The sequence below is a fragment of the Phytophthora sojae genome (assembly GCF_000149755.1).
Source record: "Phytophthora sojae unplaced genomic scaffold PHYSOscaffold_10, whole genome shotgun sequence".
Taxonomy (NCBI): Eukaryota; Oomycota; class Peronosporomycetes; order Peronosporales; family Peronosporaceae; genus Phytophthora; species Phytophthora sojae.
In genome coordinates this window covers 323,628-346,047 of record NW_009258124.1, presented here as the reverse complement: position 1 = coordinate 346,047, position 22,420 = coordinate 323,628, and the positions used below count along the sequence as shown (strand labels likewise).

The 22,420-nt window shown below is 57.9% G+C and overlaps 7 protein-coding genes across 7 annotated transcripts; 3 read left to right on the top strand and 4 right to left on the bottom strand.

Moving 5' to 3' along the window:
• Nucleotides 1-1,577: 1,577 nt before the first annotated feature.
• Nucleotides 1,578-4,181, top strand: PHYSODRAFT_352675 (hypothetical protein; the record flags this gene model as incomplete). Its single annotated transcript, XM_009537035.1, has 1 exon — nucleotides 1,578-4,181. The coding sequence occupies one exon, from the start codon at nucleotides 1,578-1,580 to the stop codon at nucleotides 4,056-4,058; it is 2,481 nt and encodes an 826-aa protein (XP_009535330.1). The 3' UTR covers nucleotides 4,059-4,181.
• A 45-nt stretch (nucleotides 4,182-4,226) lies between these two features.
• On the bottom strand, nucleotides 4,227-5,987 carry PHYSODRAFT_249184 (hypothetical protein; the record flags this gene model as incomplete). The annotated part of the gene is made up of 1 exon (XM_009537034.1): nucleotides 4,227-5,987. One exon carries the CDS (start codon nucleotides 5,985-5,987, stop codon nucleotides 4,227-4,229), a length of 1,761 nt encoding a protein of 586 aa, XP_009535329.1.
• A 1,615-nt stretch (nucleotides 5,988-7,602) lies between these two features.
• On the top strand, nucleotides 7,603-8,957 carry PHYSODRAFT_249170 (hypothetical protein; the record flags this gene model as incomplete). Its single annotated transcript, XM_009537033.1, has 2 exons — nucleotides 7,603-8,193; nucleotides 8,745-8,957. Coding segments are annotated over 2 exons (804 nt in total), but the record flags the coding sequence as incomplete, so codon positions are not given.
• Nucleotides 8,958-9,364: 407 nt separating this feature from the next.
• Nucleotides 9,365-11,752, bottom strand: PHYSODRAFT_524709 (hypothetical protein; the record flags this gene model as incomplete). The annotated part of the gene is made up of 4 exons (XM_009537032.1): nucleotides 9,365-9,761; nucleotides 9,822-10,464; nucleotides 10,541-11,390; nucleotides 11,471-11,752. The coding sequence occupies 4 exons, from the start codon at nucleotides 11,750-11,752 to the stop codon at nucleotides 9,365-9,367; spliced, it is 2,172 nt and encodes a 723-aa protein (XP_009535327.1).
• A 518-nt stretch (nucleotides 11,753-12,270) lies between these two features.
• PHYSODRAFT_524332 (hypothetical protein) lies at nucleotides 12,271-17,109 on the bottom strand (the record flags this gene model as incomplete). Its single annotated transcript, XM_009537031.1, has 5 exons — nucleotides 12,271-14,600; nucleotides 14,685-15,076; nucleotides 15,173-15,544; nucleotides 15,953-16,456; nucleotides 16,541-17,109. 5 exons carry the CDS (start codon nucleotides 17,107-17,109, stop codon nucleotides 12,271-12,273), a joined length of 4,167 nt encoding a protein of 1,388 aa, XP_009535326.1.
• Nucleotides 17,110-17,970: 861 nt separating this feature from the next.
• PHYSODRAFT_361972 (hypothetical protein) lies at nucleotides 17,971-19,147 on the bottom strand (the record flags this gene model as incomplete). The annotated part of the gene is made up of 2 exons (XM_009537030.1): nucleotides 17,971-18,670; nucleotides 18,788-19,147. The coding sequence occupies 2 exons, from the start codon at nucleotides 19,145-19,147 to the stop codon at nucleotides 18,092-18,094; spliced, it is 939 nt and encodes a 312-aa protein (XP_009535325.1). The 3' UTR covers nucleotides 17,971-18,091.
• Nucleotides 19,148-21,128: 1,981 nt separating this feature from the next.
• On the top strand, nucleotides 21,129-22,307 carry PHYSODRAFT_256819 (hypothetical protein; the record flags this gene model as incomplete). The annotated part of the gene is made up of 1 exon (XM_009537029.1): nucleotides 21,129-22,307. The coding sequence occupies one exon, from the start codon at nucleotides 21,129-21,131 to the stop codon at nucleotides 22,305-22,307; it is 1,179 nt and encodes a 392-aa protein (XP_009535324.1).
• Between the last annotated feature and the right edge of the window lie 113 nt (nucleotides 22,308-22,420).

Below are 22,420 nucleotides of genomic sequence, written 5' to 3'. Positions count from 1 at the left end.
ACCGCGATAGCGATTGGCTGGAGCCGCCGCACGTTACTTTGACTTGGAGTTTGTATGGCGAAAACCTGATTTATCCCAGCCCCGGAAAATGATCCGCACCCGTCGAGCAATGCGCACAGCAGGTTGCAGTGCTGGCCATGCGCCACTGACCAGTGCCCCGAGGTGAGGGAAGCCCCAGTGATGCCGATGGAAATGTGATGTACTGTACTTGTTCTCGTGAAAATGGCAGCGCTATTAAGGTCTTCTGCCAGTTTCGTGCTGTCCTTCGAACTTGCGGACTTGCTGTGGCATAACTTTTCATTGAATTGTCCATTCTGAAATCTGATTGCACCCGCTAAATCTGCGCGATTGGGCTGAATTTATGTACTTCACGCTGGTCCGTGTAAATTTTGTAGAGCTTCTTGTTATTGTTTTGAAAAGCTTGTTGATTTGGAGTGAGCTGCCAGTTTCCTGCCTCTTTTTGATAGCATTTTTGTATGCTATGCAAATCCTAGGAGGCTCATCACCGGAAATTGCATGTGACGCTGGAAAAATCTACCAATAGACTACGAGAGTTTAACAAGAAGATGCTAATTGGCTAAAACAAGTAGGCACAGAACTGGTTGTAGGCACGCAACTGGCACCTTACCTTACATGGGAATCCTTCCTATGACCGGATCAGTCGCATCTTGGCCACCCACGCAAATCGCCGACGCTGTGATTTATGTACCGGCGGCGGCCGGTCCGGCGGACTTGGAGCGTGAGGAGTTCGCCATGAAGCCCTCAAGCACAGCTTCGGAAGCTTCGGTAGCAGGCACTTCCGCTGGCTGACGCAGAGCTGAGCATGCTCTGCGAGCTCAGTCATCGTGCGCCAGTGCTTTTGAAGACGTGAAGTGCAGAACAGATCATCGTGCATAGCACAAGAGGTATCCCTCTTGCATGTAATTTCGCGCCCTTTCAACAGCAATGCATGCAATATACTTAGTAAGTGTTCATGGTTTCCCACAGAACAGAACTCGAACATGTACACTCCTCATCATCAATACAGTAAGGTAAGACATCCTAGCCCGAGGAGTACATGTATGACTGTCTACGCGCTAATTTTCGTGGGAGTTTTGTTGTCAATAAATCCCATACGTATCCTCAGAGTAGATTGACGTTCGTAAATTCGCCCACTTGGTGTTCATAGCCGACTGTGCGTCCCTGGTGCGACACGAGAACATCAAGTTTCGTGAAGGCCTACTCCATTCTCGAAAATCAACAGCAGTACATGTACCGCTTGGTAAGACTAAGAATCTTCTGATTGATCCTGCGTAAAAAAGTCAAAATCCGTAGCCGGCAGCACCTTGACACTATGAAATGACGATGTCGTATTGATTTTCAGGATGCTATATGTACATCAGTGAGCGGCAAGATGTAAGAAATCACGAGAAACTCGGGACACACATAAATCTCCCTCGATAAGAATATTGATATTACTACATGAAGGAGCATATGTTTCTCAATCTGCACACAAAAATCCGCAAAAATGCACAATAGCCCACTGATATATTACTCTGCGGTATCCAGTCCTCTTCAATGCAAGCAGCTCCTCAACGATGGAGCCTCCGCAGCAGCGCTCGCGTACGGCGGCGCGGCTGAGCGTGACGGCGCCCGAGGACGGTCCGAGCGTGGCCGTGGCCCAGCAGTGGCTGCGCGACGTGATCCTGCCGCACCGCGTGCGCGACAAGGAGGCGGGCGGCGCCTTCCGCCTCGTGGACATGGGCGAGGACTCGGCCGAGAGCGAGCTCTTCCCCGTGTGGGGAACGTCGCTGGACGAGCTCTCGGCGTTCGGCATCGGCCTGGGGCTGTACTTCCGCATGCTGCTGCAGCTGAGCGTCTTGCTCTTCGTATTGGCGGCCGTGTCCACGCCCAGCATCGTCTACTTCGCGTCCGCGGCCTACTCGGGCGCGCTGGGGGCCCGGAGCTTGGACTTCCGCATCCTCGGGACGGCCGCGTGCACGCGCGAAGTGGACGCAATCGACACGGGCGCCGCCCTCTACGAGGTGCGCAACGTGACGGTCAACGACTGTCCGCTGGTCATGCGCCAGCTGCACGTGGACATGGTGGGGCTCTTGATCCTGGCCGTCTACTGCATCGCAGTGGCCGCCATGCAGACGCGCGACAAGGCGCGACTGGACGCGCTGGAGCAGACCGCGTCCGACTACTCGGTCGTGGTCAAGGACCCGAACGCCAACGCGTGGGACCCGGACGAGTGGGAGCGGTTCTTCGCGCAGTTCGGCCGCGTCAAGTTCGTCACCGTGTGCGTGGACAACAAACGGTTATTGTCGGCCCTGGCCAAGAAGAGGTACATGGAGGAGATGCTCAAGATGGAGTCGGCCGATGCGGAGGAGGTGAGGCAGGCGCTGGAGAACGCGGCGGATCCGACCAAGGCAGCACCGAAGCAGACGCTGCTGCGTCGCCTACGACAGAGCTCGGGACTGGGCGGCTACGACGTGACGTACTGGAACACGAAGTTAAACGAATTGCGTCGTCGTATTTGCACCATGTTGAGCGAGGACAGCTACCGAGTCTGGTCGGTGTTCGTCATGTTCGAGACGGAGGAGGCGCAGCGACGCTGTCTGCGTGAAACTCGGATGGGCTTGTTCTCCACGCAATTCGACTGGACCAACAGGGGCTTGGCCAAGAGACTGCGCTTTCGTGGGACGAATATCTTGCATGTGGAGCAGGCGGTCGAGCCTTCGTCCGTGCGGTGGAACAGTGCGGGTGTACTTTGGAGGTGGAGAATGCTGCAGCAAGCTCTTACGATCAGTATCGTTGGGGGTATGATGGCCGCCGTCTACTTCCTGACATTGTGGCTGAAGGAAACGTACATCGGCGATGACCTGCCCGACAGCAAACGCCGCGGAAGGCTGTTTATCTTGGCGTACACACTGGCGATGACCGATCTGTTCGGTTGCCGGATTCTGAGCTATGTGGACAAGCTTGAACAGCACCAGACCAAAGAGCGAGAGCAGCTCTCGACACTCAACAAGCTGCTGCTCTTTCGCGGGTTCAACGGCGCTGTTGTCTTGTACCTCCTCATGGACTTCACCGACGTTTTGTCGCAAGAAAATCTGCTGCAGATCCAGGCGTTGCTCATTGCGAACCTTATCACGGCGCCTGTGATCCAACTTATCAGTCCGTTCGAGAAGTTTTATCGATGGTACTACGGACCAAAGGCCAAGACGCAGCGGAAGCTCAACTCGTTCTATTCGGGTGCCTATTGGAAGTTGGCTGAGCGGTACACTCAGATCACGAAGTCCGTCGGGATCGCGCTGTTCTTCAAGTCGCTGCTCCCCACTGGCCTCATTATCACGGGATTGTCGCTACTGGTGAATTATTGGGTCGATAAGTACTGTTTGCTGCGCAAGTGGAAGACTCCACCTCGATACGACGGCTTGCTAGCGCGTGCTTCTCGCTATCACTTGTTGCTTGTGGTATTGGTGTCGCTCATCATGATGGGCCACTGGTACAATGGTTGGCCGTTCGACCGCTACACGCAACGCGCCGTAGAAGCCGCCCGAGAGAAAACGCAGTCGAAATACGACTCTCTCGTCAACACTCTTCACATCGTTCTCCCCTTCTTGCGCGACGACTACCCGACAACGGCACAGCGGAACCTCATGGACGTCCTGTACTGGATCATCCTGGTTGTCACGTGCATGGTGGTGGCGTTCGTGCTGCTCAAGTCGCTCTACCGGAGCTACATGCGCTACATTGTGGGCAACCTCCCGAGTGGCTTCTTCGGTGGTCGGGCCAAGCAAAGCGACATCCCAGCTTCGCAAGTCTTCACGCTCAACGGCTACGTCCCGTCGTACGAGTCTCGGTACACTGATTTCCCCTACCTTTCGGTTCCTCTTGACAGCTTCGAGCCGCGATACGTTAGTTGGAGTGGCAACCATGAGGCCTACTGCTTGGTGAACGACGTCCTCGAAGACCCTCAACTCGCTGAGAGTTTAGGAGACAAGCCTCTCCAACAACTCTTCGGTGCCTGTAAACAATACGACATGCCTGGTGCCAAGATGCGCCTCCCGTGACTTCGTTGGACTCGATCAGTTTGGTTTGAACTGAAGCCGCCACGAAAGTGCGTCTGAAGAATTTTTCTACCACTCTTCAGGGCCACAAAGCTGATTAACGAATGTATGATATTGATCTGAAATACTTAGGTAACCTGTCTCCCTCAGGGCCGCCAAGCACGACAGCTTCTAGCACTCGACGTCTTGGCAGTCTCCTGTCTCGCCTGAAGCTCCCTCGTCCGAGCCAACGTTCACCGTAGATTCAGCCGCAGGACTGACTGCGGTAGGATCGATGGCGATTTCCAAAGTTTGAGCCATGGAGGCTCCGTCAAGCGGGACGACCGCCGCAGCTCCACTTGCGAGACGATCTGCTGCCTGAGCGAACGTGTCCTGTTGTCGATACTCACCAATACGCTCAGTGCAGCGCACTAGCCAGCCGAAAAGCTGTTGAGCGATCTCGGGCTCCAACTTGTACATCAGCGCGTAGTTGAAGTGCGAGAGGGCCGTGACGAAGACTTTGCTGGTCGAGCTCAACGAGGGATGCGAGTTGTACACGTGCAGGTCTTCCACCGTCACGTTGTTGCTTCCGAGTGTCAATTCAGTTGGGAATGACATCGTGGTGGTATCCGAGCAGTCCAAGTACGAAAGCGTGACGTCGCTGAGTGCACAGTTGGCCACAGAGAGCCCGGAGTCGGCACTGTTCTCGGCGTTCAGCACCTCGTTGACAAACATGGACTGCATTTTCAATTCGTGGCCGAGCAGTGCACACGCCCACTCGTGATCAGTTTTTCGCGCGACGTCCCAGAATGACATTTCGTGAGCGTCAACGCCCTCGCTGCTCGTGAATACGAGGTGCGTGGGGGTCGAGTACATACCCACGGGCAACTCGCTGTCGGTTGAAGCGTTGCCAGGAAGAATGGAGTCGAACAGCCCGCGCTTGACTGTGTTCAGCGTCACTTGCTTGCGCATATCGCCCAAGACATCCATCCGAAGCTGCAGTGGCTCGGTGCATTGATGCAGACTGCCCCCATGCTTCGTCAGACCGAAGGCCATGGTGGTTGCAGCAATGAGTGCGCCTTGGAGGGTGACTTGCTCTTCCTTGCATCGCGCCATGGCAGTTCGCATGCTCGCCTCGGACCCTTGCGCGAAAAGAGCGAAGCTCTGGTTGGGCGGATTTGGTGGCGAACCGGCGAAGTCGAGCTGCGTCTCCGCTTGAATGGGGAGCAGAGGCACGAACGAGTTCGTGTCGAAGTTCATCAGCGGCTGCATGACGTACTTGGACACCGCTTCGTGCACAACGTTCATCCACGCGTTCACGTAGTGCGTGCTTTCGTACAGAGACTCGCGCAGAGGGAGCTCTCCGGGCAATTCCGCCGGCGTTGCAGCACTGAGTTTGACAGCAGTCTCGAGGATCTCACGGAGGATAACGGCGCCGGACGTTGGGTCGGACATGTAGTGGTCCGCGAAGAGGATGAGACGAGCAAAGGTCTTCGTGGAGGTGTCGACGCGGACGTACAAGTAGAACGGGAAATCCTTCTCACGATCCAGAGGCTTCTCGCACTCGGACTGAACGAATTCCATCCAGTGCAACAGCGGTGCCGCCACTGGCGATGAATCGGACGCGTTGTCATTGGCAGCATCGACGCGGGCTTGTTCCGCTCGCTCCTCTTCGTCCGGGGTGCACTCGTACACAGTGAGAAGACTCTTGAGCTCCGACACATCGGCGAGAGGGGGGCAGATCATGACCTTCTGCGGCACACTCCCAGGCAGAATGGCTGCGCGCATCTTCGGGTGGCGATTGAAAGCATGGAAAACTGCCTGGGGCAAGTGCTTCAGCAATCCTGGAATGTCGCCGCGCAAGGTCGCAACATGAGCCAGCTTGGCACTGGCAGCAGGGTCCATGGCGAAGAACCGCTCATAGCCGTACAGAGGGAAGGTGGGGTTGATCATGTTGCATCCAGGGAAGACTGATCGGTGCCACAAAGTCAAGAAAATGGGAAATGCGGAAGTTCACGAGGCTGCAAGTGGATGGTGCACAAGCTATTGGTGGCGATGGGATCTGCGCGTGTTCTTATCAAGTGGAGTGGAGATTCTTTGTATTTTTAGTGGGAAGTCTACCTCAATACCTGAGCTGCTGTTGCAACCCAACGGCCCTTTATGCGGGGAATCTACCGAGAAAGGCTTTACTGGGAGAGCTTCTTGCGCTCCAAACCTGATTCCGTTGGGGCAGGAGGAGGGCCCGTATTCATCAACTGAGGTCTGGTCCGCCGCAACAAGTGCCGCTGCTCCGCTTCTATTCGACGTCGTTGGTACTGGGGAATTTTGGAGCACAATGGTCAATGCCAAGCATGCTTTCACGCAAAAATATTTGGGATAATGTACCTTGAGAGCCTTGACCTCCTCCTCAGTTAGGATAATCTGGAACTCAAAGCTGTTGGCTGCACTGGTAGCTGCTGAAGGCTTACTATATGATGACCGCGAGTGATGGCCAGGCTCTGAGCAGGGATGGAGCTCCATCCCAGCCTCGTCAACTTCGTCTAGGTCTGCACAACCAAATGAGGATGACCGTAAGCTATTATAACCACAAAACTCAGTCGTGAGAAGCGTATAGCGCACAATCTTCTGCGAGTTTTGGCTTCCTGCCAGCATCGGCCTTCGACGCAGGAATACGCGGCTGCGCAACAGAACTGCCACGAAGGAAGCGGCGCTTTTCCCATTTGTACAGAGGCTTGGCTGCAGTCTTCCGGATGCTGTTGGCGCCTTGGTGCTTTCTTGCGTTCACACCGACCTTAGCTGCAGCCCTCGCCAATGCGGAGCCCATGAAGGGCGTCACACGAATAGGCACAGATCTCGTACGTGGTCTGTACACAGAAGTAAATGAGGCACTAGCCCAACGTTTGCATCCATAGCGAGAACGTACTTCTCCACGCCAATGCTGACCAACTCCGCAGTCAGTCGGCTTGACGGCGAACGAAGATACTGCGCTGCCTCATGAAGCCGTGTTACCTGTTTACCCACGATCTCCTGCAGAGGCCCCGGCCTCAGACTCCGGCAGAACGCGTCCACCTCCTCCGCCCGCTGAGCCACGTCTTCGCTGGCGCTCATCCCCTGCAGCACGTCCCCACACGAATCAGCATCCACGGCAGCTCACGGCAACCCTCAAGTCGATTATGACCTCGCTCAAGATCGTGTCCACGGGCGTTGCCGCCAACGTCTGCAGCAGCGTGTCCACTACAACCGCCTTAATCCACTTCAGCCACATGGCCCACTTCAACTCAAGCTCAAACCAACCTTCTCGAACCAGCGCCGGGATCCGCTCCACCGCCAGTTCCGTCGGTGGCGGCCTCAGCACAAACTCGTCCACGATCGCGTCTCCACTCCGACTGAACCTAACCGTCGTCGTGGTCCTTCTCGCAGTAGCAGCAGCGTGCGTCTTCATCTCGAATTGAAGCTGTTAGCCTTGCGTCGCTTCAAGATCACTTGTGTACAGGTGGTGTACCATTACGTATGCTGCTCCGCATACATTTTCCACGTCATTCCCGAATCTGACACTCAGCACGCAGACATGGCGGACGAGCTGACGGTCAAGGTCGTGAGCGGCGCGTCCGAGAGCCTGCACCTGCGCGTGGACCTGGCGGCGGCCTCCGTGCTGTCGCTCAAGCAGCTGATCGAGCAGCAGGACGCGCGGCGCTTCCCCGTGGCGGCGCAGCGCCTCATCTTCCAGGGCCAGATCCTGCAGGACGACAAGCTGCTGGCCGACTACCACGTGGCGGCGGGCTGCGCGCTGCACCTGACGCTCACGCCGGGCGCCGTGGCGGCGGCCAACGCTGCGGCGGACCGACCGGCAGCAGCTGCAGCGCCGGCGGGGCCCGCGCAGCTGAGGGCGTTCCTGCTGCAGATGAGGGACCACGAGCCGCACGAGCAGTACGCGACGGCGGCGCGCACGCTGCAGAAGATCTGCGCCAACATCGTGGGCCACCCGACGGAGGAGAAGTACCGCAAGCTGCGCGTGGACAACGCGGCGCTCAAGGCCAAGCTCTTCGACCGGACGAGGGGCCAGGACTGCGTCAAGCTGCTGGGATTCCAGGACGGAGTGCAGGCGGTGCGTGCTGATGCAGACGGGGAAGGGAAGGGAGGAATTGGTAGCTTTCTAATTGTTGTTTATTGTTATTTGTGATTGCAGGGCCACTTGGTGCTGGTGCCGACGCCTGAGCGGTGGGAGAACTTGGTGGCGTGCAAGGCGGTGGTGGATTCCGTGGTGACGGCGTTGGGCGGCGCGGCGCCTGCCCCGGCAGCTTCGCCCTTCGGAGCTGCCCCGCCGATGGGAGGCCTGGGAGGTCTAGGCGGACTTGGCGGAGACTTTGCTTCGCAGGCGCAAGCAATGCTGCAGAACCCGGCAATGCTACAGTCCATGGCGAGCAACCCCATGGTGCAGCAAATGGCCCAGCAGAACCCCATGCTCGCGCAGGCGCTGCAAAATCCGGCGCTGCTGGTACAGTCATTGCAGGCTTTGCAGCAAAACCCTGCCATGATGCAGCAGATGAACCAAATGATGAGCGACCCGAACGCCATGGCGCGCATGCAGCAGATGATGGCAGGCGGAGGCATGGGCGGAATGGGAATGGGCGGTCTCGGCGGCTTTGGAGGCTCTCCGTTCGGCGCAGCAGCACAGTCACCCGCGGCTGCATCCAACCCGTTCGCGTCCAGCTCCAGCGCTGCGGCCAACCCCTTTGCAAGCACTGCAGCACCTACAGCCCCGGCTCCGACTCAAGCTCCAGCTTCGACCCCAGCCGCCCCTGCGTCTTCAACTCCTGTGTCCAGCTCCGCCGCTGCTGCCTCTTCGGCAGACAACACCGACGACGCGTACGAGGAGGACGAGATCGCCAAGGCCATTGCGCGGTCTCTGCAGGACCAGTAGAAGTGCAGACAGCTAACTCTCGCGCAAAACATTGTTGCTTTGTTGCTTTGTTGCTACTTGATTTCCTAACTTTGTTGTGGGCTTTCGTCTAGTTTCGGTTGGTTGATTGCCTTGCTTTGGATAGCGCGCCCTCTGCAATACTATGTGCATTTGCGCAAGCTCAGCAGGATGCGTTTGTTCAGCCTGCAAGATGACATCACTTTTTGTTACTGCTGCTGTCTTTCACACTAAGCGTCCACGAGACGACAAGCGCTTCATCGGATCGCGTATACTTGACGTGAACGGCGTCGGCCACGCTCACGGTGTAAGTTCCTCCAGCTTGGACCACCACTTCGCGGAGATTCCAGCCCAGCAACTGTTGTGCATACAAAGCAACATCACACAATGTCAGTCTATAGTCCCACATAAATCACATCAACAAAGCTCTTCTCACCTCTGTGGATGCCTTGGCATCAAGATCAACCTCGACCACCGGCGACTCAGGTTTTACGCTGCTCGGGCCGACCAACAGGGCGAACGCGCTCGGACGGACACCTTCCAGCCGCTCTTCGAACGTCAACGTCGGTCCGGAGGATACACCGACCTTCTTCACAGCGGGGGTGGAGGCCAACTTTGATGCCGTCTTGCAGTCAACCTGAAGCACGCTCTTCCGCATGTGAGACACGAGCTGCCACTTTACGCGCTGGGCTTCCGGCAGCGCATGTCTTGCTTCCCGCTCCTGTAGAGCTAGCATCTCGGTCTGCTGCTTCGCTAGCGCCTTGTTCGCCTCCACAAGCTTCTGACGCAGTGCTGCAAGCTCATCGGTGCTTGATGTGGTCGAAGGCACTGCACCTGCTGCTGTCTCTGTAGTCGCTGACACTGGTGACGGAAGCAGAGATTGCACGTCCTTCTCAAACTTGTCCACAACTGCCTGCAGCTTGGACGTGTAAGCCTCCGTATCCCGCTTCTGAATCCGTTGCGCCACCATAGCCCTGCCCAGTTCATGCCGAAGAGCGCGGCATTCAGCAAAATACCTGTCCTTCTCTTCGATACTGACGCGCAAGCCCGTTTGTGCATCGCTTGGTATTGTGGACGTTGGGGCGAGAGAACTGGGCGGCACAGTTCCAGTGGTGCTGGACCCGGGCACAGTAGCTCCCATTGTGAGTACCGAAGCATCTGTGGGGAAATATGTCGAGTTCATGGGCTCCGACTTCAGCTGCATCTGCAAGTGCTGTGCATGAAGACCTGCTGCGTGATTCGCAAAGCCAGTGACGCCCTGGTGATGTGAGCGGTGAAGATCATCGAGACCAGCGCCAGCGTTGCCGTTGTGCAAGCTGTTCGCCGCGCCAGCCAATGTTCCTGCCGATCCATTCAGACCATTTCCTAGACCGCCGCCTAACCGTGTCTCCAGTGCCATGGTCTTGCTAGACAGCACATTCGCGCTGTTGCTGCTATCGGCTCCTTTGATGACGCCCCGACCTGGACGCTTAATCCCTCTGTACGAAGCGGAATTTCCAGCATTCTGTCGAACTGTACAAGTTGTAAACGGCCGATACGAATCTGGTCAGAGAGCAGTCTCCACACAAGGGAATCAAAGTCAACGTACAAGGATTGCGACGCAGCTTGAGTACAACCGAGTTTCGCGACGTAGATTTGAGGCGACCAATAACAGTCGAAAATTGAAGTCCTCGCACGGGCAACCCAGATACAGCCACAAGCGTGTCACCAACGCAGATACCGCTGTTTGCTGCGGGCGTATCCGGCGCGAGTCCTGTAATCTGAACGTGGTCGTCCACGCACGCTAACGTAAGCCCAAGTCCTCCATTTCGCTTCGTGATCACGCACTCGTACAAATCGCCTGACTGCGGCTCCTTCATCACTTTTTCACGAGCTGCTGCAGCAGCTGCGGCAGCCGCAGCCGCTGAAGCTCCCAACGGGTTGCTGGCATTGTGAAGGTGATGCCGGGCCTGTTGCTGCTGGATCTGCTGGTGCACTGAGACCGGCGTCGGGGTGGCGGCCTTCACCACGGGCTCCGGCTTAATGTTCTCCGTCTTCTGCTTCTTGTGAGTCACACTGGCAGCCGTCGCCAGCTCCGCTTTTCTCCGCATCGCCGCTGTAATACCTGTAACCGCGGGCTTCACAACCGGAAGCTCGCGTTTCACCGCAGTAGTCACCGTCGTAGTGGCCGGCGCCGCCATGGACGCCGGCATCGCAATCGCGCCTGAACTCGTGCCTACCGCTGACACTGTCGCGTCACCCAGCAGCGACAGCGGGGTCACGTCTCCAAAGTCCGGCAACAACGAGGTCGGCGGGGAAAGCGCGCGCATCATAAGTCCAGGCGGAGGCTGCAGTGGCATCCCAATGGACATGGCGGTGGACGTCAATCCAGCACTCAGTCCCTGGGTCACCGCTTGACTCACAGGCGCCTCCACAGGCGGGATCAAGTCCATAATATTCTGCAGCACATCACGACACAGCAACGCCGTTGTCAGTACGATAAATGAGGAGAAGAAAAAAGTATCATCTTATGACGCACGTCCGAGAGCTTCTTCTCGTCCGACACGACGGCGGCGATCTGGTCCAGGAAGAAGTCGGCCGCCGACTTGGTCCCCGTCATGGATGAAGACGCGGTGGTCTGCGCGTCGGCGCCGCTGGAGGGCGCGGCCGCGCCGCTCAGAGCGGCCACGAGGCTTTCGTCGAACGGCAGCGGCGCGAACGCATGCACGCCGCTGCCTCCGCTGGAGGGGGACGCAGAAGAAACGCCGCTCTTGCCGACGGCGCTGTCCGCAGGCGCCTGCTGCTGCTGCTCGCCCGCCATCGCTCGCTCGAGTGTCGTCGCTATGGCTGCGGACTAACTGGGTTGGGGGTTGGGGGGTCTTATGCAGCTTCCAGAGCGCGCTGCGGGGCGGGAAAAGCACGGGAAGCGCCGCTAGAGACGCCGGGGGGGCGCGCGCAAGAGGTAGAGCGCTGGAGAGGCCTGTAGACGCCAGGAAGGGGCCGCGCGCCACGCACACAGACAGCGGGCGACAAGCTCCGACGCAATGGGAAATGCCCGATCCGCGACTGCCACCAACGATGCCGACTATGCCGGTGGACGCAGGTGATTGGTCGAAAAGAATAATGACCAATGAACGGCGATATCTGTTCCCACCACTCATAAGAGCACTTTAGTATGGGAGACCGACCTCGGGTTTAGAAGGGGCAGGAGACCGGAGTCTGAGATGGCCACATCAACATCACGGCAGCAGCACTGCAACATCACGGCAACAAGCTCGGACGTTGTTTCAGAGTCTTTTTATCTATTTGCATTGGTTGATGGTCAAGTGGTCAGGTATGTCAGAAGCCCTCGCGCGCCTGGGGCATGGGCATCGGTACAGGCGACAGCGGATGAGGCGGAGGCGCCTGCAGGAACGGCACTTCCAGCACGTGCTCGTTGACGATCGTCATGATGCGCTCCAGAGCCTCATCGTCGGCCGCCACGTCTTGGTCGTCTGCCTCCTCCTCGTCTTGTTTGCTCTGGTGCTGGATGGCGCCGTCCATTAGCAGCACGTACGCGCGCACGAACTGCTGGCGGATGTACTTGTCCCGCGAGCCCTTGAGCACATGCGCGACGTCGTAGCCCACCTCGAACGGATCTTCGATGCTCAGGCGCGTCGTGAAACGCCACTGCGACGTGTGCCGCTTCTCGTCCTTGGTGACAGTGCCGGCGTCGGGGCGACGGACGCTAACCACGTCACGCGTGGCGTCGAACTGCAAGCCGTAGTATCGCAGGAAGCCGAGCAGCAACTCACCCACCGACTGCGTGTTGCGCGCACCGAAGTCGTTCAGAGCGGCCAGTTTCTCGTTGGGCTCACGGAACGCGAACGGGTCGAAGAAGTACGTCTCGATGCCGCTGTGGCCGTCGGTAGCATTCGGGTCCAACTCGTCGCTTGGGCCGCGGCACAACACGCTGGGTAGTTTCTCTCTAGGCTCATCCGGCCAGTTCGGGGGCAGGGCCTGCAGTACAGGCAACACGGGTGGGCTCTGGCGCTGGAGGAAGTGGATAAGCAAGAGCAGGTAGCCGTACGACGATAGCGTGCCCTCCGCGGCGCAGTTCATGCGGCGCTGCTTCACGAAGCGCTTGATCACATACGCCAACATGCGAACGCGGGGGTCTGCACTAGCATACGCGCGGAGCAGCGACGTGTTACGCTGGGCCAACCGGTTTTCGACACAAAGATCGCACTCGATGCCAGAGGCACGTGACACGAACATAATGATCGGGATGCGCGCTGTGAGGCGAGTCGAGTCCACAGATGCAAACAAGTCCGGACGCGATTCCAATCGAGCGACGACTTCCATCAGCATGCGCTGCTTCTCCTCGACCGTCGGAGTGGTGGCTTCCGGCAACACAAGACACATATCCATATCGCTATTCTCCGAGCCAAACTCGTTGGCCGACGATCCGAAAACGTCCAACTCGCACGTAAACGACAACTTGGAGATCACCTCGGCGTGCAGCTGGTCGTAGATAGACTGACGCGACGCGCGGAATGCAGTGCGGTCCGGCATCAGCACAGCTGCCTCTCGTTCCACCCATCGAGTGAGAGCACGCGTCACGAACGGTGAGGAGTGCAGCATCTTACTCTCGCCATCGTTATCCACGCCGGACGGGGCGATCTCAATCGGCGCGAATCCAAAGTGTTCGAGCCAGAAGGCGCAGCGGTCTCCATCATTTGCAAAGTACAGTCCACTGACCTGGCAGAACCGTTCACGCTGGATACGAGAGATATCGGCAAGCTGGTCGTCTGCCACAAGCTCTCTGACGCACTTGTTGGCCTCAACAGCGTTCAACACATTGCGCAAAGTGCCGTGAAAAGTCTCCATCGGGTGCGGGATCGTCTCGGTAGCAGCAAACGACCGCCCAATATCTTCTGCGCGACGCTCCAAAAGACGGAGACACGCCTCCAGCAGATCGCCCAGCAACGCGTGCCCGTGCAAAAATACAGTCTCCACTTGATCCACGAGCCTCATCAGTGCCAGAAGCGCGCTCAATACCAAGCCAGCGTCTCCATCTGCCACACCTTGCTGGAACTTGTCATGCGTCGCGCGCAACGTGTCGATGAAGTGGCTGTACTCCAGGCAAACCTTCAGCCGGTTGCTGCGCGCAATCGTGACGTTCGAGTAGGAAACCTTACCGTGGTGGTGGTTGTCGTGATGATCATCGTGACCCTGTCGCTTGCCGTTAGACTGGTGGCTGTGTCCACTCTTGTCTTCGAACACGCGGAACTCAAACTCGCCCGGTGAACGCGGCGCACGGAACGTGATGCGCGTGTTCAAGAAACGGTAGTTCCGGTGCAGCTTGTTCTCGAAGAGTACCTGCTTGACGAAGATCGGCTTGTCATTGGTAGGCTGTCCAAGTCGAAAGAGACCAACGAGCAAGACCCGCCCAACAATGCACTCCTCCGCCAAGAGCGAGACCTGGACCTTGATGTTGTCGTTAGGCTTCGTGACCTCCGGCGATACGTGAATTGAATTGCCCTGTCCACCTGACAAGGAGCTTGGCGCCGAGTTTTCGCGATGCAGTTGGGGCGATTTGGCCGGCGAGCGGCGCGTACGCGAGGGCGTCGAGCTTCTCGAGTGTGGCCCACGAGACGGTGACATGGTGGGCGCGAGACCCCCATGGCCTCCGTGGCCTCCGTGGCCTCCGTTGGTACTCGGGCTGGACGCAGGGAAGCCAGGAAACCCGCCCATCGACGACTGCATGCTACTACCTGGAATATTCACACTCGGAGGAGGGTAAAGTTCTCGACCGCCAAACGCCGAGCTGTTGTCGCCATTCCCATTATTCAGGAGGCTCAACAAGTCGTTTCCTGACTGCGCTAATGGCTGTCTCTGGTGCTGCTGGAACAGCAACCTGTCGTTCGCAGGAGGCTTGGGATGTTGGTACAGCGCCGCCATCTGCGCGTTCATCTGGTCACGCAGCGAGGCCGACGACGGCGACGCGGACGACAGACCCGCGGACGGGTCTCCCCAGCCGCCGCCGCCGCCTCCCAGCATTCCACGGTCACTGCCTCCGCCCAGCATGCCGCCACCTAAATCCAGGTTGAGCATGGCGTCCGACAGGTCGAAGCCCCTCCTGTCCGAGACCGACGGCCCGGCGCTCTCTGCACCTGAAAGACGTCGTCCGCCGAGTCCCGGGCCGAGGCCGAACTCGTCCCTGTTCTGCCCTCCGAGCTCCACGCCTCCCAATGAGGACAAGGAGCTCAGACCGGAGCCCATAGAGAAGTCCTGCTGCTGGTGGAGCTGCTGCTGGTGCTGCAGGTGGTAGAGCGCGCCCCCTCCGCCCTCCGCGCGCGGGGAGGACGGCGGTAGCGGCGGCGCCATGGGCAGTGGCGGCTGCTGGAGGCTCAGGCCCAAGCCCAGGCCCCCCTGGTGCGGCGCGGGCGGCGGCGACAGCCCCAGGCCGAGGCCGCCGAGCTCCAGGCCGCCGCTCAGCTGGCCGCTGCCTCCCAGTAAGCCGTCGTGGCCGAAGGCGCCGAGACTCTGGAAGCCTGCTGTGTCCGACTCGAAACGCCCGCCATTGTTGGTGGGCGAGCGTGGCGGCTGCGGCCACGCGGCCATGGGGGCACTATAAATAGGACACCAGAGCGTTAGTTAATAACGCGCGTAACAGAGTCAAAGCGCAACGAATTGAGAGCGGAGTTGCACGACGAGAGAACGCAGAGAGAGGATAATGAAGCGCACACGTACGAGGTCAGAGACGACGGGGAAGGAGAGAGAGGGAGGAAGAAGAAGAGCGCGGCGTCACGGCGGGACTGCGCTGACCGTCGAGCGTTTGGATATGACCAGCAGCGCCGCTAAAAGGGAGAATTGTGTGTGAATACACGAAATAGCGTGGACCACGTTTTGATTTACCTTTCTTTTTGTATTAAATACAAAACGTAAGGTAAAAGTCGAACACCGAAAAGTTGATGTTGAAGTGGAACTCGACCGACCTGCAGCTCATTATCAGTAGGACCGACAACTGATCTCCTACATGCACGCGATGGCTAGCAGCCCCGTAAGAAGAGTCATGGTGGTGGTGTCCATGCGGAACGAAGCTGAGGCAGCGCTGGCCTGCTCGCTGGTCTTGACGCCGGACGAAGACGACGTTGTAGTCGTAGAAGTACTCGGAGCGCTGGTCGTTGTGGTGCTGGACGCGGACGTTGCACTTGGGGTACTGGTAGCGGTGATGGACTCGCTGGTAGTTGACGAGGAGCAGGCGCTGCTGGAAACGCAGCTCGGCTCGCGAGACGGCGTGCTCTTCTCGTCGCACGAGAACGAACCCGTAGACGTGTACTTGGACGAGGCGTTCGGCATCGAGATCTTGCTGGCCTCGTCGCCGTCGTAGCTGCCGGCAGTGACTTCTTCAGCAGAGACGCAGATCGTACCCGAGTTCTCGGCGTCGAGGTCCAGTTTGTCCGCTGTGAGGGACGACGTGAGGACTGCGATGCTGGACTTGTCGTGCGCCTGGAACTGACCGTCCTCGCGGATGGTGATGCTGTCAGTAGTGAGCTGCAGCGTCGCGCTGTCCGAGAGTTCCAGCTTCAGATCCTGCAGACTCATGGCAGAGCTCGAGACGGACACGACGCTTGAGTCACTCGCCTTGATCTGAAGCTCTCTATTCGTGTTGCTGGAGACCAACACTCCGTCCTCGATGATGACTTGCGCTGAGGACTCAATCTCGACCTCCTTCACGGTGTTGCTTGTCGCCAGGTAGATCTCCGTCAGCAAGTAGCCCGAGGTTGCGGAGCTGGAGCTGCTGGAGTACTTTACCTCAAGCTCTTCGTCATCGTCGTTCGAGCTTACTTTCACCGCGTCGACCACGGTTTGGGAGTCCCCCGACACGTTCACGTAGCCCAGCACACCAGATGGCAAGCCGCTGACATAGCTGACGAAAACACGACCGGGGAGTTGCAGCTTGATCGAGTCGATCTTGTCGTCGCCGTCGTCCGAGCTGTCGTCGTCCGAGTCGATCTTGTCGTGTGTGTTGGAGGCGGTGAGAGTCCATTCCTTGACGAAGCTGGCATGCTCGGTGGTCGAGTCGACGCTTGTGGTCGAGGTGGACGAAACCGAAAAGTCCGAGTCTGCCCCGGTGCGTGGCAGCAGCGCGACCACCGTGAGCGACAGGAGCAAGAAAAGCGAGCGCGACATCATAGTGGCTTCCGGTGAAAGGAGGGATGGGGAGAAGGTTGCAGGTGTTTGACCTCTAGGTGGTGTTTTGCACAATGAAGTCGTGTGGCACGGGAAAATGAGGCGCGTCGAGCAGGAGCGTTATTGTACCAGGTAGGCAACCATGGTCTGTCTGTCTTGTGGACTTTGTCGCAGCTTGCTGTTCACCCACGTTTTGGCTTCATTGATCGGAGGCCGTGCGTTGAAATCCGCCAGCGCATGCAACTATAACGAACAGAAAAGCTGGACGCACAGCCCGTTCTCACTGCAGATTTTTTCGCTACTGTAGCAGATTCCTGGGGCTTACAGTACACCAAAAGACTTGCACGCCCGGAGGGGAATCAACTCCACGGTCAAAATGATTCGCCCCATCCAGTAGCGAGCCGGTGTCACACGAGACTAAGGCCGCGTATTCCCGCGCACTTTGGGTTCACTTCACTGCAACCACACAGTACTCGGCGTAGACTCCGAGATGCGTGCTTGCAGCAAATTTGGCGGCTGACTGGACACGGATATGATTCCGACTAGAAAAAAACATGATGACTCAGCGATGCCGTTAACAGGCTGCAACTCTGTACCGTACACCAGTCTGCGGGTCATGCCACAGTGCTCGCCTCATAGACAAAGCTACTAGTATAATTCATGTAGCTACAGTGTAGCTGCTACACTAACTTAGCTGCACCATTTCTTTGACTGCGCTTTTCTCGACAGGATCGCCCAATCGGCATCGGGTTGGATCATCTTATGGTAAGCGAGGTAGGAAAAGAGATCACGAACGACTTTGCTCAGTTTCCCGAGTCACACCGAAACAAAACCTGGTGTTGCCAAAAGGGGTGGGAATTTGGAGTGAAAACTATTTGGGAATATATTGCGATCAATTTGCTAAGCGGACGGGAGTCTAGTACTCCCGCCGAGGAATAAGAGGTAATACTTGAGCTCAACGTCCTAGGCTGTCATATGCTGTTTACAGCAGACTGGCAGCAACCACACCGATCGCAGCGGCCGCCAGCGCAGCGAGGCGAGGGGTGGAGGACGCGTTGGTGTCATCACTGGCATTGTCGTCATCGTCCGTGGTCGTCGTAGGAGCCGAAGTCACCGTGGCGGACGTCGACGTGCCACTGCCGGCCGTGCCCACCGTCGTGCCCGAAGTCGACGACGAAGCACAGGCGCTCGACACGCATGAAGGCTCGCGCGCAGGGACGCTGGACACGTCACACGCGAACGAGCCCGTGGAGTCGTACTTGCTGGACGCGTTGGGCATCGAGATGCGGCTGGCGTCCGTGCCCTGGTAGTTGGTGGCCGTGACCGTCTCCGCGCTGGTGCAGATAGTGCCGGTGCCCTGCGTCTCCAGCTCGAGCTCGGTCACCGACACGCTCTTGACATGGAACTCGATCTTCGAGGTGCCGGCTGCCTCCAGCTGCAGCTGACGCACGCTCACGTCGGTGTTGGCCGCCGACACGTACACGGCGCTGGAGCCGCTCGCCTCGACCTGCAGCTCCGCGGTGGTGCTGCTCGACACCAGCACGCCGTCCTCGACGACCACCTGGGCCGACCGCTGGCTCTTGACGTCCGTGACGACACCGGTGGACGCCAAGAAGATCTCCGTGAGCAGGTAGCCGCTGAGCGTCGTAGCGGCGGTCGTGCTGTTGCCGATGCGGACGTTGAGCTCTCCGTCCGTGTCGTTCGTGTCATTGTCGTCGTTGTCATTGTCGGTGTCGTCGTCGTTGCTCACCGTCACTGCGTCGACCACCGTCTGCGAGTCGCCCGTCACGTTCACGTAGCCGAGCACGCCGCTCGGCAGGCCACTCACATAGCTCACGTACACGCGACCGGCAAGGTCCAGGTCGATGGAGTCGATGGTGTCGGCGGAGTTGGCCGCGTTCAGCGTCCACTGCTTGACGAAGGCCGCGTTCTCCGAGGTGGAGGTGGCGGCTTCGGTGGTTCCGGAGGTGACGGTGAACTCGGCGGAGGCGCGAGCGGTCATAGAAGCCGCGACCAGGAGAAGAGCTTGGATGTTCATAGCGAAGCTGGGCTTGTTGCTTTGGAGTGGACTTGCTGGGTAGCTGTGTTTTTCGAGAATGAGGATGGTTCCATGCTCTCAAGCGCAATAATACGGATAACGTTGCGAGAGCGCGGTGTAAACAGCCGTCAGACACCACCGAGTCTACAGCCGCTGTAGACTGTAGTACAGCGTCGTCTACGAGACCCCAGCCACACAAGGGGTGGCGTTGGCCTCATGGCGGCTGGCGGAGTCGCGGTGTTGTGTGCCCAGCGCCGAGGAAAAAGGAACCCGTCGGACTCTTCTCTGCTCGTGAAAGCCTGCCATTTGCTGCGAACTGCTGCGACAGCCGACAAGAAAAAATAGGTTCGCTGCCGAGCGGCGGCTTTCCCATGCTGGTGTAGCTGCGGCGCCACAAGAAGTGCCGCAGAGCACGCGAGGGATCGCATGAGTTCCTCGGTCGTTGATGATGCAGAGCTGCAATAGTGTCGCGAGCTGGAGCGACACCAATGGATCCACCATGGCGCTACACAGGAAGTGTCCGCGTATGACGGCCACCTTGAGAACACCGGACAAGTGATCCCCTTTCAAATACATCCGGTTTTGAGACACGGTTTAATCGTTGAAGATTAATGCTGTACATGTACGAATACAATTGGCGCTCCCACTTCCAACACCGTGGTTCACCTTTAATTGTCAGAGTGCTAAATTCAATAAAAGTCAATAAAGTTTGGTAGGTAGAAGACCAGTCACCACATAGCTCATGGAGCGGGGCCGAAGGTGCTGCAGTGTGCAGTGCAGAACTACGTGCCCACGCGCTTCGAGGACGCGCCAGGCCGCACCATGGCGAAGAGGGAGGTGCGCTTCAAAAACATGCCCATCACAGCCGACGTGGTGGAGTAAGAGAGTAACGAGAGTAAGACCGAGCTGCTCAGGAGTCTGGCCGCTAGCTTTTACTCCAGTGGCGCTGGCGCCGGTGTTGCGCAAGCCCGGCGGGGCGAGATAACATACAACAGTGTACCGCAGGCCGGCACCAGGCGCCGTCTACCGCAGTTCCTGCCGCGAACTACATAGCGTAAGTGACGCGGCCAAACCCGGCTGGCCCCCGTCATTATTGGAGCCCATGCGCCCTATACAAATTTATAATTTTATATATATTAAAATTGAAAAATAATCAGGAGATCACGGCGTCGGAAGTGAGAGCGCCAATTGTAGCTACACTTGCTTCAGCTTTGTTCAAAGCGATCTGCGCACGCGTGAGGCCTCGATGGATATTCCCTCGATTCCTTATCGTCGACGGTACAGCGGATACCGGTAAGCATCTGCAGATTCTGTTCTGGGGTTGCCGTAGATGAATCGAGCGCTCGCTGTTCTGGACCTGGACGCTCTCACGACGAGTGTGTGACTCTGCAAGCAACTTCAACTGCACGCAAATGGTGGGCGCTGGTCAGAAGAGGTGTATATCAAGCGTGTCCACGATCCACCCACGATCCACGCCGCATGAATCGGAGTTGGTTGTCCTGAACATTTCCGAAGCGAGGATAACCTAAGGGCCTGGTCGGGGAACGCTCGTCTCGTCTTAGACGATGTGGCGACATTTTTTCTTATTTTTGATTGGCCAGTTATTAGCTCGATCGGCTAGGTTCATCGTCTCCAGACGATAAGGTTCCAAAACCACCACAAATGCCTGAAAAACACCATGCACGCTGACAAGCACAATGCCACGTGTTTTCACCACATCAGAACATTCACAGCCACCACAAAATCACAGGGGACCACAAGAATTTATAAGCAATCATCCCTTAGTGCGCACCAACACAACCGAAAGTATTCATCCAATCGTATACCTCTATTTTAAGGATTTCAACCAACCACATCACGCACTCCGTGGCCTAAAGTACAACTTCACTGGTCGTGCTCGTCCGAGACCTTGCTGCTTCAAACTCTCTCTACTTTCAAGCAAGTACCTTCTCGCCTAGAACCCCCCACTCGCTTCTCGCCAATGCCCCGCCCGTACGCCTGGAACCTGCTCTGCAGCGGTGTTTCGGCCGAAGACGCCGCTCTCCTTCTCCAAGGAATGAAAACGTGGAAGACTGTCAAGAGCCAGCTAATGTCGTGCGCGGCTTGCAGCAGCGGCACTCCGCACTCTATGCGCTACAAGGTGCTGCGCTGTGCCTGCAAGCACTGCACGGACGCAGTTCCCTACCTGGGCTGCCCGTGGCGGCTGAAGCTGCACGTCTGCCAGGAGACCGACGTCGTCGACATGCACGAGCTGGGCGAGCACCATTCGCGCGCTCGAACGCCGTCCAAGTCGTGCATCACGCCGCAGCAGCGCGACTTCATCAAGGAGATGGCCCGTGAAAACCTGATGCCGCTACGCATCCGACACTCTTTGGGACGCAAGTTTGGTCTCCGTCCTGCCGCGCTACCCAGCCTGCGCTCAGTGCAAAACATTGTGCACCACTTTCGTCGAACGCGGCTGGGCGGCAACGACAAGCGCAAGGCGATTGTGGAGGCCGTGCGGGCCTCCGCATTTAGTGGACGAGAAGGCGACCACGACGCCTTTACGTTCACTAATGCGTACGATACCTCTGGTCTCCCCGAGATTGGAAACGGCTCAGATGCTCGGCCGTTCTTGGTCGGCATGACCACCAAGGCACTCCTGCGCAACGCCGCGCGGGACGCGAGCACCTTTGTGCTGCACCTTGACGCTACGTTCAAACTGAACAGCGTCGGTTACCCGGTGCTTGTCTGCGGCATCACCGACGCCACCAGAGCCTTCCACCTGGTGGTGCTCTTCATCACGTCGCAGCTCCAGTACGAGCACATTGAAGCCGCGCTCGTTGCGTTGCGCCGCGTGTATGCTCGGGTCAACGGCGCCGAGTGGCAGGTGAAATTCGTTCTTGGAGACGCAGACAAGGCACAACACAAAGCCTTCCGCAGTGTCTTCGCCGACTGCTCATTTACGTACCTCATGTGCTTCTACCACGTAGTGGCAAAGCTGCGCGAGAGGACTCGCGGATTGAGCTCGGAGCTCTCTACATCAGTGTACAAGGGCGTCTACGACTTGCACTTCGCGCAGAGCAAGAGCGAGTACGTGGACCAGAAGGCGACCATGCTTAAGGAGTGGGCTGGGCACGCAGACCTCGCCGCCTTCGCCACGTACATGAAGTCCCAGTAACTTCGCGAACTGGCAGTGCTTTCTTACCCCGCCTGTGTACGCCACCACCAACAACCCGGTTGAGCATTTCAACCGGGCGCTGAAGCGTGACTACACGCATCACCGCGAGCTGA